Here is a 13,743-nt window from a genome sequence, read left to right as displayed (position 1 = left end):
CTTTTTACTTCGTTGTAACGATTTTAATTGTCCTGCCATGCATACAATGCAGTGACATCACGCACTTTCTTCTTCACCAACAATTTTTACGGTGGCACCAAAACTTAAAGATTATAGGCCTAATCACTAGGTCTACATTCCCATTTAGGTCCTCATGTAACTTTTTAATGCTTTGCTCAATATTTCCTTTCAACTTCGCAGTGATGCATTCTAATCTGATATTGCTGTATTCACTCAATTCAAATGTAGGCTATATCAGGACCTATTTGGGTTATCGATTTATCTAATATCATTGCCGTGATATTCACAATTTCAGCTTGTACCTCTGATGAGGTATTTTCATATTTTTATAATAAAAATTTAATCTACTTGGTAACCATGTCTTACATCATTAGAGCTATATGGCCCTATTATGAATAAAATATCCCTGGTACTAACTAGGTCTATAGGGTGTAGGCTAAGCCCTAATGCAGTTGTAGGTATAACTGTATACATCTAACAAAATCCTATAGGATTATGTTAGATTAGATGTTATCAATTGCTTGACATATACACGAAACACTGCATACATCAAATAATTCAACACAAAATCAATTTTGTCAACTGGATCCCAGTTGATTCCAGTTGAAACCAGTTGACAATTGGTACCAGTTGATTCCAGTTGGACAAATACCAGTTGATACTAGTTGATGAATACCAGTTGATGATATCAGTTGATTTCTAGTCACTCATTCCAATTTCCTTATTGAAACCAGTTGCCTTAACTGGAATCAACTGGTACCAGTACCAGTTGCCAACTGGTTTTTCGACCTGGAAATGTCGCCTTTTATTATTATCATCACTTTTGGGGGATATCTTAGCCATTTGAAAACCGATTTTCATCAATTAAACATTGAATCCTTCTTAAAATTACGTGTACATGCTCTTTCATATCATAAGAGGTTTCTTATTATCTCACTCAGGAATGTTCAAAACATGAATCCCCACCTCTACCAGTAGGGCCTACTGTATAGGCCCTTTTAGGGTATGGTCTGTAAAATGGACTGTCCCAGACCCCTTCACAAATTCGTACCAAAGATGCCAAAATAAATGAAGAAAAAATTAATTAAAAATCTATGATGCAGTTTGGCAAAAACAAACTGAATAGCTGTAGATATTAAGTATGAATTCATTTACAAACTGCATTTTGGTTGGAAGATGAAAGCTTTTACGCATGATGGAATTTGAGGGGACTATATTTCATTGGCTGCATGAACAGAAAAAAAGGTGATGTTTTGAGTGAAAAGAACTCGTAGTCTGGCTTTGCGGACCCTTGGACAGAATTTGAGCCGAAGAACCCACCGTGGAAATTTGACGGATGAAAGGATATAATATTCTCACTTATCCAGGTTAGTGGAGATGAAACACCTCATTTCTCCCAGCTACAATTTTAAAGAATTTTTTGAAATTTGAATTTTAACACACGTCTCTATGGGGAATTATTTACCCGTGTGAGCCCTTTATATATAGTCATTGTGCCAAAACAAAGTGTTGGATAATGGATATAGAATTATAGCAAAAACATAATACGAGTGTGGAAACGGAATACGTATAGGATTCCCATAATGCGCTTACATAGGATGACAGCTGATGCAACACCATTGTGAGATTTCATCAGCTGCCGCGTGTCTCTATTATTTGCATTTCCTCTTATTTTAACGAGCTGTAATTACTGTAACAGTTCTTGAAGAGTCACAAGCCATCGAAATAACATAGCCAAATCTTGTTGATGGAGGGTCAAGAAAATGAATGAAATAATAATTGATATGTCAATTTATAATCATCCAGGTCTTCAAAGAAAAAAAAGAAAAGAAGAGGAGAAATATGTGCAACTCAGAATGGTTTACTAGTATACAAAATCTCGCAAGTGTGTACGCGCCTATACCCATTGGCGTGTACGTGTACGGACCGTGCGTGCGTGCATGCAAATCGAATGAGCTTAGTGCACTGTCAGTGCGAACCTGAGTGCGAACCACATTTCTTTTTCGTCGACGGCCCGGGGATCGGAATACAGTAGCGAAAGAAAACATGGCGGACAGTATATCTGCAGGCGTGGCAGGACTCAACGTGACAGACAAGCCAAAGGCATGATGCTGACTTTGTAGCTATATTTTCGCATTTACAGAACACAGTTAATGTTTGCTCTATGTTGTCCAATAGACTATACCGCCTTTGCAAGCGTGGGCTACTTCTAACACGCCAAAGAAGAATGTCTGTGGTTAGTGCTTCGATTTGTACGTGTGTATCTAGCTACACGACATTGCACACGTGGGACTAGCGAATAATCAGCAGCGCTCCCATTTTAGTGCTTTATTATTTCTCTCGTTTTGCGCGAAGGGCAAGAAAAATAAAGAGTTTGAATGCAGTGGGCTATTACACGTAAGCCCTAGATAGATTCTAGGGCTTATCTTTCATGATCATCTGTGGTTCACCAGCTGTTCAAGCGCCAAAAGGACAAGGTTCAGCGGCGCGGCGCCAGTCACTGCCCAGATGCAGATGGCAATCGTGCCGCGTACCGCGGATGCAGATCTATGCCGCCTCCTGAATATTCTTGCAAACCTTCGTCCTTGGCCTTGACAAATCCAACTCCCGCCATAGCGGCCGACCCACCCAGCCGAGCTGAGGCACCACACCAAGGGCAAGGCGAGGTGTGGTGGCTCAACCTGCTCAGCTTGGCTGGGTGGGTCGGGAGTTGGATTTGTAACAATACATTGTGAACCTATATTTACGTGCTTGTGTGTGTGTGAACGAACCACAGTGCAGTGTGGTTCGTTGAAGTTATAAGTATTGAATTTAGACATCACTCTACTCTCTTTTTGTAGTAGGCCTACCCACGGCCACGTACATGTACATTGTATATGTAACGTTACAGACACAGTGAGTACATCTGCACATTGTACATGTACTTTGTGTGCCCTCGGGTTGCACATCATCTGAAATTAATTAGCCAGTCACTGACTTGATCGAGAGCATGGCTTCTGCTGCTGCACCAGTTTGCTAGAATAATAAAATGCAAGTCCCGCAACTTTGTGTTTTAACCCATTGATGACGGTTTGATTTTGCTACAACATGCTCTTCCCATATAGACACCTGCTCAGGTATACTCGGGACTCGTCCTCACTGGGTTAACACAAGTTCCTAACGATGTCACTGTGCTGTGTCAAGTGGTGTGGCAGAATTAGTGGGAGAGGGGGACATAAGGAAGTCTTTCCAAGATAAAGCTTATGTGATATTTCTGATAATATCTGCAATATTTGTTATTACAAATTATGTATGTAATGAGTGCAGTTTCATTTCTCTTTTTTTTCTGTCATATGATAATATTTCTTTAAAAAACCTGGAAAATGTGTACGTATGATCTGTTTGTGCATTCAAACTCTTCATTTTGAGATTTACTGTCTCATCTGAACTGTGTCCTACCAATGCTCACAGTATGTACCAGATATCACGGCAGATAATGTCTATTTGTCTCCAGTCAGACAGTAGTAGACTTGTTCAGAGATGGTTATGTGTATGTACATGTGAATGTTCACATGATATCAAAACTTTTAATGTTCATTGTAAAAGGTTGCCTGTCAAATAATTTTCAGTTTTACCATGTTGATAAGTGTTTGGGTGTATTTTATCAATTGTTGACTTAAAGGAAATGGAATTCCCTTAAGCTTGGGCTGGGACTAAGTTTAAACATGTGACCAACACTACTTTTAGCTCACCTGGTCCTTAGCTGAATGGCTCAAGGGATTTGTAAATTGTACCACATATAGGGGTAAACTCGGCCTGGTAGGTAAAATCAGCCACTAGCGCCCTCATTACAAGTGGCTGAGTTTACCCATAACGATTGTAATTACTTATCTGGTATCTGTCTTTATAGGTTATGTGTTTATTAAGCTTGTTAACATTTTGATCTTCTTTAAAAGTGGTGTCTAGATTTAAACCACACTTGGTTGTCAAGAGGGGCAGGGGACATAACTATTATGTTGGTAGTTCCTCACAAAAGGGGTGGGGGGGGGGAGGGAGTGCTAGGGCATTGCCCAAATACGGTACCCTGAAGTAGTACAATGTAATATTGTTTAGATCACTGAGCTTTTTCTATCATTTGCTGTTTGGAGTCTCTTGTGTGTGCATAAAAACATTGATCGTGTTTTTAAAGACTGGTGGCTGAAAAAAAGTACCTTGTGGCAGTAAAATCAATATTATAAGCTCCTGGGTTTTTAACACTGTGGATTCTGCTAATGACTAGAAAAGCAACTTCCAGTGTTAAAGCAGCCAGAGATTTTAGTAGAACATATCATGAGGTAGGAGTGCTTCTCAGCTCCCATGGCTCTGGCAGGGTAAAACAATAATGATAATAACAGTAATTATGATAAAAGAAATTGTGTTCCTCTGTAGTAGCTTTTGAATGGAAATGTGTTGAGTTGTAAAAGTCTGAAAGAAAGAAAAGAGTGAGGCATAAATGATATCTTTTGAAACCGAGCTATTACTGCACTGGGTTATTGTCGAGCCCGCTGGAGATGAGGGGAGACTAAGGGATCGCCTGTGGCGTCTGTCCTTCCGTCGTCTGTCCGTCCGTCGTCTGTCCATAATGCTACAAAAACTTCAATAACTCTTTACTCTGGGCTTCAATTGCAATCAAACTTCAAGGGAAGAGGGGTCATGCAAAGTTTCACATTTTACCATATATATGAAGGTCACCTCAAGGTCAAAGCTCACAGGCAGGGGTCAATGAACTTTTAGAGCCCAATGTTAAAGGACAAGTTCACCTTCATGTACATGTGGATTGAGTGAATGCAACAATATTAGTGGAACACATCAGTGAAAGTTTGAGGAAAATCCGAAAATCCGTTCAAAAGTTATGAATTTTTAAAGTATCTGCGCAATTACTGCTGGATGAGAAGACTACTACAGTTTTGATGTCACATGCGTACAAGGATATAATGAAAATAAAAAGAGAATTTCACAAAATTTTACTTTTTGAATAAAGTGCACATTTCTTGGACTTGTTACTGATGTATGTTAAGGATAATATTATTCCCCTTGCCTTCTGAAAGAGAGAAGTCGAGTGTTCTTTTGTTATGTGAGAAAGGTGAAAATAAGGTGAATTTTCTTTATACTTTCTTTATACCGTTGTACTCATGTGACATCCCAAGCTACATCGTATAGTAGTCTTCTCATCCAGCCATGACTGAGCAGAAACTTTAAAAATTCATAACTTTTGAACTGATTGTCAGATTTTCTTCAAACTCTCACTGATGTGTTCTGCTAATACAAACTGTATTGCTGCATTCACTCAACCCACATGTCTATGAAGGTGAACATGTCCTTTCTAGTTTTTATGGCGCATTTCTATTATGGGTCATTACTTTTGATCCATAACTCCATTTGTGACTACATGGTAAACTTGGATGGTAGATGTCCCTTGGGGAGTGAATGGTCACCACAAGGTCAGTGGTCACAAGTATGGGTCAACAAACTTTTAGAGCCCAATGTTAAGTTTTTATGGTGCGTTTCTATCATGGGTCATAACTTTTGATCCATAGGTCTGTTTGTGACCAAACTTGGATAGTAGATGTCCCTTGGGGAGTGGATGGTCACCATAAGGTCAAAGGTCACAGGCAGGGGCCAACAAACTTTAAGGGCCCAATGTTAAATTTTTATGGCACGTTTCTTTTTTGCCATAAATTTTTACCCTTTTATATCTCTTTATCTGTTATATCTCTTATTTTTTCAGCTGTTATATCCCATTTGCATACAATTTCTTGTACGCGAATGGGCCAGACACATTATGACACTTGCCTTGTAATTAAATTCATAGAGCATGGAGTATTAATAGGAAAAAAGTCATTATGTATGATTATGCATTATAAACATACAGTAATTTGAAACTTACACCGTGTTTCACTTCAGAAAGATCCGGAAACAGCTCTTCAGATCTGGTGTTAGCAGGAGATATGAGAAGCGTGCAATCTTGTCAGTCTAACTTTTCAATATCTGCACTCTTTCTGTGTATCTTTGTTGGTTTTTTTTTAGCCTTTTTTTGAGGGATTTATCAAACAGTACGTTGTCTGTACCAAGTGTTTGCACTTACATTTAAGTTTTGCCACAGCTATATGAAATGTTGAACTGCTTCATCAAACTGACTACTGTGCAGTGTAAATGATTTCTATGGTACGTCTACATGCATTGCATTCCCCCTGATTATCTCCCTTTTCTCTGTGTAGGAAACTGTGGCTTCTGGTCATGGAGAGGCAAAAAAATCCAAGCAAAGCAAGAAAAAAGACAAAGGGAACAGTGCTGAAGGACATGAGGTTGGTTCAGACAAGAGAAAGAGAAAGAGAAAGAGAGACAGTAGTATTGATGCTATGAAAGTGTATCTGTACACAGAAATTCAGTTTTCTGACATTGTAGGTTGTTGGTAATATCCCTATTAAATATAAGAGTGCAACGTCACTCACATACAGAGATAGCAATATATAAAGAGACATAGAGCAATTTCTAAAATGCCAAAAATTACATGCGCCTTGATCTAAGAGTAATTGTCTGGCGTTATCGACTGCATTCAATTGCGTAGTTCGATAATTTTCTGTACGATCAGTGTACCACGATACTCTCAAAAGACGCAAACGCACGCACACGTCCACGTCCACAGCTAGGTTGGTGCTGCTGCGCCGCGCCACTGACCAGGCAACTGCGGCAGCATCTACTCATGGGGATGCATAATATGGCTCGATGAGGCGATACCGATAGACGGTATTCAATACAGTACTGTGTGCAGACGGAGGCGAACGAAGAAAACGTGCACACCCCGAACTCTACATGACCATACATTTGAACTTTCTCAAAGGTCACCCATGGAGGGCGCTATGTACCAAAATTTTATTAAAGAAATACATAGGAAATATGCTAAAAAACATGATTTTTCCTTATACGGTAATTTCTTTGTACTCAGTATATATGTATGCCTATACATTTGTAGGCATAGAGTTGAACCAACATTAAAAGACAATGACAGTACAGTGACAGAAATAGCACAGAAATTTGACTAAACCTTGGGCTTTGCATCACAGTCAACCTCGGATACCTCGACGTCGGATAAGCCGAATATCACTTACCTCAGGTGCAAAATGAAAGTCCCGATTGTTCCTATGGAGTTTCCGTGTATTAAAATTTGTGTAGCTCAAAGAAAATAACTCGAAGTTCGGTTACCTCGAAGTGAAATCTAATGTCCCGATCTTAATTAACTTATTGTTTTTCCCAGCATGTTGCTCGAATCGAAATTGCAACATCACTCAGCATCTCCGATTAAACGCGCGTGGACAGCGGAGACATGTCACAAATTTTTTCACATTCGACTGTAAATATTCTTAACAAATCGCGCGCCCAAAGAAATACCCGGTAGGCCTACACAGCTGACAAGAAAAACACCCAACACCTACCTACTACACACGTACACGATATGCACATAGCACTCGTGCAAATGGAGTGCTTACGTTAACACTACGCTCTTTTCTTTAACCACTGTGTTCTGATTTTTGATCGTGATACCGAGTCGTCATACCGTGCGCGTAGATTTCTCAACCGTCGTGGCGCACCTGCTTAGGTGTTGACAGTTATATCTTTGGCATTAATCACGGTCCACTGTTCTAACATTAATCTCCTGCATAGTGCTTTTATTTTAACTTTTTTTTGGCCTTTCACGAAGTTTGTTTCATTTATTCTTCCCCGAGAGCGCAAGCACTGGATTTTTTTTCTTCCAGCAATGCGATTATGAAAATAGTGTGGTATATGATCTGGAAGTATAGGCCGAGCATAATAAAGAATGAAATAGACAGGGCTCCACACTGACTTTATCGGGTCACCAATGTCATTGATTTTTATTTTTGGTGGTCGAAAGTAAAATCTGCTGACGCAAAAAAAACACACCAAAAAACGGGGAAAACATTAGAAAAACTAAATCGGTCCTACTACACATAGAAAAATTAATATTAAGCATTACTGAAGTGATACAGATGCCCATGTCTTAAACAAATGAATAGAAAATTCAATCATCTTATTCTGTGTTTTAAGATTTAGCAATTAGGCGTAGAGATTATTATAAAAGTTGATGCTTATACTAGGAGGTTAAAACTTACGTTTGAAATGAGAAAGTGGGAGCATTTGCTGACATTTGTTAGCATCCGAAAGTTACCGTTATTCATTTCTTATTGTAAAAGCAATCATCCAACATATATTAGTATGTTAGCATCTTACGGAGCCAAATATAACCGTTAATCATTTTTAAATGTAAAAGCAAACAACCGACATTCATTTTAGCATCTTGGCGGAGCTGAATGCTATCCTTATCCATTTCCAAACGTGAAAGCAAACATCCGCTATTTGTTTTAGCATCTACATTTGTAACTGAGTGCATTAATACCGTTAATCATTTCCAAATGTAAAAGCAACAATCTGATATTTATTTTTTCATCGTACGGAGCAGAATATTACGGTTATTCATTTCAAACATCCGACATTTATTTTATTATCGTATCCGGAGCCGAAAGGTACTGCTGTCCACTTCCGAAAGTGAAATGAATCATCTGACAATTATTTTATCATTGTACAGAGCCGAATGTTACTGTTTTTCATTTTTGAACGTCAAGGCAGACATCAGACATTTATTTTACCATCAACGTAGCTGAATTACTGTTATTTATTTCGAAATGTAATAGCAAATATCCATTTTTTTTTCACATCGTATGGGGCAGAATGTTACCGCCATTCACTTCCAAACATGCCAAACGTAAAAGCAATCATTCGACATGTATTTTAATAACTTCCGGAGCTGAATGTTATTGCCATTTACTTTCTAACGTAAAAGCAAACATACGGCATTTATCTTATCATCGTACGGAGTTTGATATTATTGTTATTCATTTCAGAACATTAAAGCAAACATTCGACATTTATTTTAGCATCTTCCGGAACTAAATGTTATTGCAATTTACTTTCATATGTGAAAACAAACATCCAGCATTTATTTCATCATCGTTAGGAGTTGAATATCATTGTTACTCATTTACGAACGTCAAAGCAAACATCAAACATTAATTTTACCATTGAACGCAGTGGAATGTTACTGTTATTCATTTCGAAATTTAAAAGCAAACATCAGAAAGTTATTTTAGCATCGTATGGAGCAGAATATTACTGCTATTCACTTCCGAACATAAAAGCGATCATCTGACATCTATTTTAGCATCTTCCGGAGCCGAATGTTACTGCTATTTCCTTTCGAAAGTATATAAGGAAACACCCGACATTTATCAAACCATCGTATGGAGTTGAATATTAGTTTTTCATTTCCGAACGTCAAAGCAAATATTCGACATTTATTCCAGCGTCTTCCGGAGCCCAATGTTATCCTTGTTCATTTTGGAACGCAAAATCAAATATCTGACATTAGTTTTAGCACCATACGGAGCTGAGTCTTATCGTTATTCATTTCCAAAAGTATTAGCAAACATCCGACATTTATTTTAGTATCATACCGAGTCAAATATACCGTTATTCATTTCCAAAATTAAAAGCAAACATCTGACATTTATTTTAGCATCTTACATAGCTGATTGTTACCGCTATTCATTTTCAAAAGTAAAGGCAAACATCCGCATTTTTTTGGTGGCATGATCAGGCCACCAAAATCTTTTTTTTTCTGAAATTTTAATTTCAATTCTGATTTTCATTCAATTCATTCATATAAAAGTCGATCCAATTGACAAACATGCAAACAATCAGTAGGCACTACAACAGATACTATGTTGAACAACGATATTATAAACTTCGAATAAGTCGAAGAAAATTCGACGTACGCGTACCTCGAACCATTTTCTTCAGTCCCGACGAATTCGAGGTATCCGAGGTTGACTGTAATTTATAAGTCTTTCACCAAACAGTCAAATTGGTTTCACATGTAGTGGTATTTTCACCACCACACAAGTTTTACCTTCGTTCTTTTGACATATATTTTCCGGAAATATCATTTTTTTAAAGAATACATTCTTTTTTTATACTTCATATTACTGTGTGCTGTGTGTATTGTGGATAATACAATGTATGTACAAATTGGGTAACTGCAGCTTGTCTGATTTGCATTTTATAATGAGTTGCTTGTATCACTCATTTAGGACAAATTAGAATGTTGCAACTTGCCTACATGTGTTATCTGATTGGTATAAACTTGCTTACTTGCCAGCGTGAATTGTAGGGAGTGTTACAACAGCAGTAGTAACAATAATGACATGTACCACAGTGCTTTCCAGGTAGTGTAAAAGTGGAATATTTTGCACAATTATCACTTCTCCTGCAGTGCAGCATTCCTGCCAAGCATTTCTGTAGAGGAAAAACTCCACTATTGCAAAGTAACTTTACTGCCATTATATGCAATGCACTGGATCACCAAAATGTGATTAAACAGAACAAATAATGATAGTCTTGTATTTGAGTGCACTAGAAATTACACATGAAGACGTCAGGGCTGATCTGTATTTTCACACTTTTCACTTTGCTTTCTTGAATTGCAGAGCATACAATCACAGTATGGAGTGTTAAACTGGAAGGGCAGCTTTTTCTTTAAACAAGCCATTTATGTACATGAATTGATAATATTTTTGCTTCCTGCAGATGAACCCATGGCCAGCTTACATCCAGGAAAGGATTGACCTGTTTGACCAACTCAAAGCTGCATCTGATGCTGCCCTAGCAGGTGATTACCCAGTACTGTCTGCCTCAAGTCTCCCCTCCATTATCATGCATTTTGTTAACTATAACTCTATGTGCTCACAAATTTCTTTGCATTGTTGCCCAACTCTAAAATCACAAACTGTTGAAGTCTTCTTATCCAGCAATGTCAATGCATTGATTTATTCTACACCAAAACTTCAAAAATTCATGACTTTTTAAGGTATTGTCTGATTTTCATCCATCTCATGGATAACTGTTTACTCCTAATATTTCTCCTAGCCGTGAATCCACATGCCATTTGGGATAAATACTCCTGTGAAATTATTCCTTACAAATTATTTTTAAAGTAAGTGATTGATAAGTGCACCTCTTGTTGAATAGCCATAATTTTCAAGTCTTTTCTGCAATACAGTTCGTTTATTGAATATAATGAATGTTTGTATTTATATGTAAAGTGGTGTAGACCATGTAAAATTCGAATGGATGACACATGTCCACATCAATTTGAGAAGAAAAATGTCAACTTCATGCAATAGTAACAGCTTCGTAATGTACAGGTTTCCATTGAATTCATGGATAAAGCCATTCAGGGCCAAAGTAAAGTTTGGAATATCAAAGACTTTATTTTTACTGAAAGCTCTATTTAGAACTTCCCTGAAAACATGATATGGGCAATTCCACGGTAACTCGCGTTACAAATAATGGGTACATTTTTGGGATAATGTGCCAATATCTTTGTAATTGGTGGGATCTACAAGTTACTTTTTTTATCATGGGTTAAGTAGACATACACCAACTAAATGAATCCAAAAAGAAAAATAAAGGACAAACATGTTGGGATTCTGGAATCATTTAATTTCGGTAACTCGCGTTACACAAAAAGGACATGGTCAATTCTATGAAGACCTCTTTTTGGAAAGTCTCCTCATACTAGACAATCTTGATAAAAGTTTTCCTACCTTGATTTGATAGTAGGTTAGGACTCATAAATTAACAATATCAAAGTTGAGTAACAATGACCTGGAAAAATGTAAGGAGCCTTTATGTCGGTAACTCGCGTTACGGTAACTCGCGTTACATTATGTCCACTAACACAGGGTGACACAAATTGATAACATACAATTGTTCTGATGGCACTGAATCTTGTGTTGAATATTCTGAGAGATGCTTATTTGTGTAGATAGTAAAATGAATAAATGTTAAACAAATATTTCACTAATAAACCCAGTAGAAGAGTGCGTTTAAGACTAATAAGAGCTTCACTCCTCGTAGAGACCTTGAATATGTTTGAATATATATTACTAAATGGTTTACAAATAGGTGTATTAAGTGTATTGTAAGTTTCAGAGTGTAAAGATGAAAAATGTTGAAAGTCTTTTTAAAACAAAACATAAAAGTATCAAATCCCCTATACAAGTTTACAAAACAGCTTACAATCTTTCAAAAATTGAAATCCTATCTTTGTGAGGAGTGAAAACTAAAGGTACATTTCTTTGCAACTGATTGACAAAAAGACCAGTTCGTAAAATTTTCCACTTTGTGCATGAACAAAAAAAAAGGTCATTTGTACCAACAGGCATTTTGGTTTGTAAATTCACTGAGATAAGCATCTGTGATGCGATGATTATTCATGCGATCCTTATGGGCAAGTCCAAGATAAGGTCCCCTCAGAAGGCAAAATTTCATCTTTGCTCAATATTGACATGTTTGGTATCATTTTGAAGCTTATGAGTTGAAGTTTTGATTTCTGTGGAGGAAAAAATGATATTATGTAAATTTATGCAAATTTTAAGGGCTTCATTTGCATATATGTGAAACACAGCGTTACGTATGGGACATTTATAAAAATTCATATTAATTCAAAGGAAAGCAAATAATATTTGATTAATATGTGGACATAAGAAGTTCATCACATAGTTTAACTTGGCATGAAAATTTAGGGATTATGCAAATGATTATGCAGATTAGCTCGTGTCCTATCATGAGATGTCCCATACGTAACAAAATGAGGTCATTTTTTTAGGTTTTTTCTGAAATTGCTAAGGTTATTTTAATGCCCTTTTGGAAAGTTCTAATTTATTGTTTAGAGAAATTAAATACCAGAGAAAAAAGGAAAAAAAGTAAAAGAAATATTTTTTATTAGGCATTGAAATAATGTTACGTATGGGACAAATGCGTTACGTATGGGACTTCCTCATACATATTGCATGTGAATGCATGTAGCTAGCTGGGAAGGTCTCTCAGTACACAAATGGTCAATCATCCTGAAGAAAGCATCCCAACATTGTACAATGTAGCTACTTTTTGAGTTATAGACACTTGAAACAATACATGAACTTGACTGAACAATTTTCAGAAAGGGGGAGGGGAAAATGGCAAAATACACCATGAAAAATCAGCATTAAAGGGATGGTATAGTTTTTTGTAGAAATGGGGATTCAGTTTTCAACATTTAAAGAGATGATTGGAAACAAATTATATGAATTACTTAAGAGCATAAAATCCTAACACTAGAGGAATTCAAAGTTTATGTGATGGAGATCCAATTTGAAATGGTTGTGATATATAGAATAAATATATGAAGTAAAATGATTTTTTTTTTTATTGCAAGTGATACACAAATTGTCCTTATTCAGTTTTCAGTAGTAGCCACAACAAAATTCATGGGTATACATACTGAGGTGTGACTCGAATCAATGACCTGACTGCTAGACAGACATCATATATCTACTCGATCACTGGGGTTCCACGCAGCAGGTATTGCTTATTTATTAAACTTAATATTTCTTGTGTCAAGTTGTTTTCTATTGAAACTAAATGGCAAACTGCCCTTCATCAATGGAAGTAAACACTTTAAACTACCAGGTATTCAATTTTTCAGTAGTAACTATCCTGATAAAAATAGGGCATACATACTCAGGTTGGTCATAAAAAATATAGAATATGTTTGAATGTGATTATGATGGTAAATATCTGGGGAATATT

General features: G+C 36.9%; 1 protein-coding gene across 1 annotated transcript in view; it reads left to right on the top strand.

The window, feature by feature from the left end:
- Positions 1–2,154: 2,154 nt before the first annotated feature.
- Positions 2,155–13,743, top strand: part of LOC139707993 (threonine--tRNA ligase 1, cytoplasmic-like) — a 45,823-nt gene continuing 34,234 nt past the window's right edge. Inside the window, exons 1-3 of the mRNA XM_071619984.1 lie at positions 2,155–2,257; positions 6,258–6,344; positions 10,699–10,780. Of these exons, the coding sequence (XP_071476085.1) occupies positions 2,186–2,257; positions 6,258–6,344; positions 10,699–10,780 (241 nt within the window). The 5' untranslated portion in view covers positions 2,155–2,185. The remainder of the gene's footprint in view (positions 2,258–6,257; positions 6,345–10,698; positions 10,781–13,743) is intronic.

The sequence above is a fragment of the Diadema antillarum genome, unplaced genomic scaffold (assembly GCF_040938485.1).
Source record: "Diadema antillarum isolate AM-2024a unplaced genomic scaffold, OU_Dant_1.0 seq00001292_RagTag, whole genome shotgun sequence".
Lineage (NCBI taxonomy): Eukaryota > Metazoa > Echinodermata > Echinoidea > Diadematoida > Diadematidae > Diadema > Diadema antillarum.
This window is presented reverse-complemented; position numbering and strand designations above follow the sequence as displayed.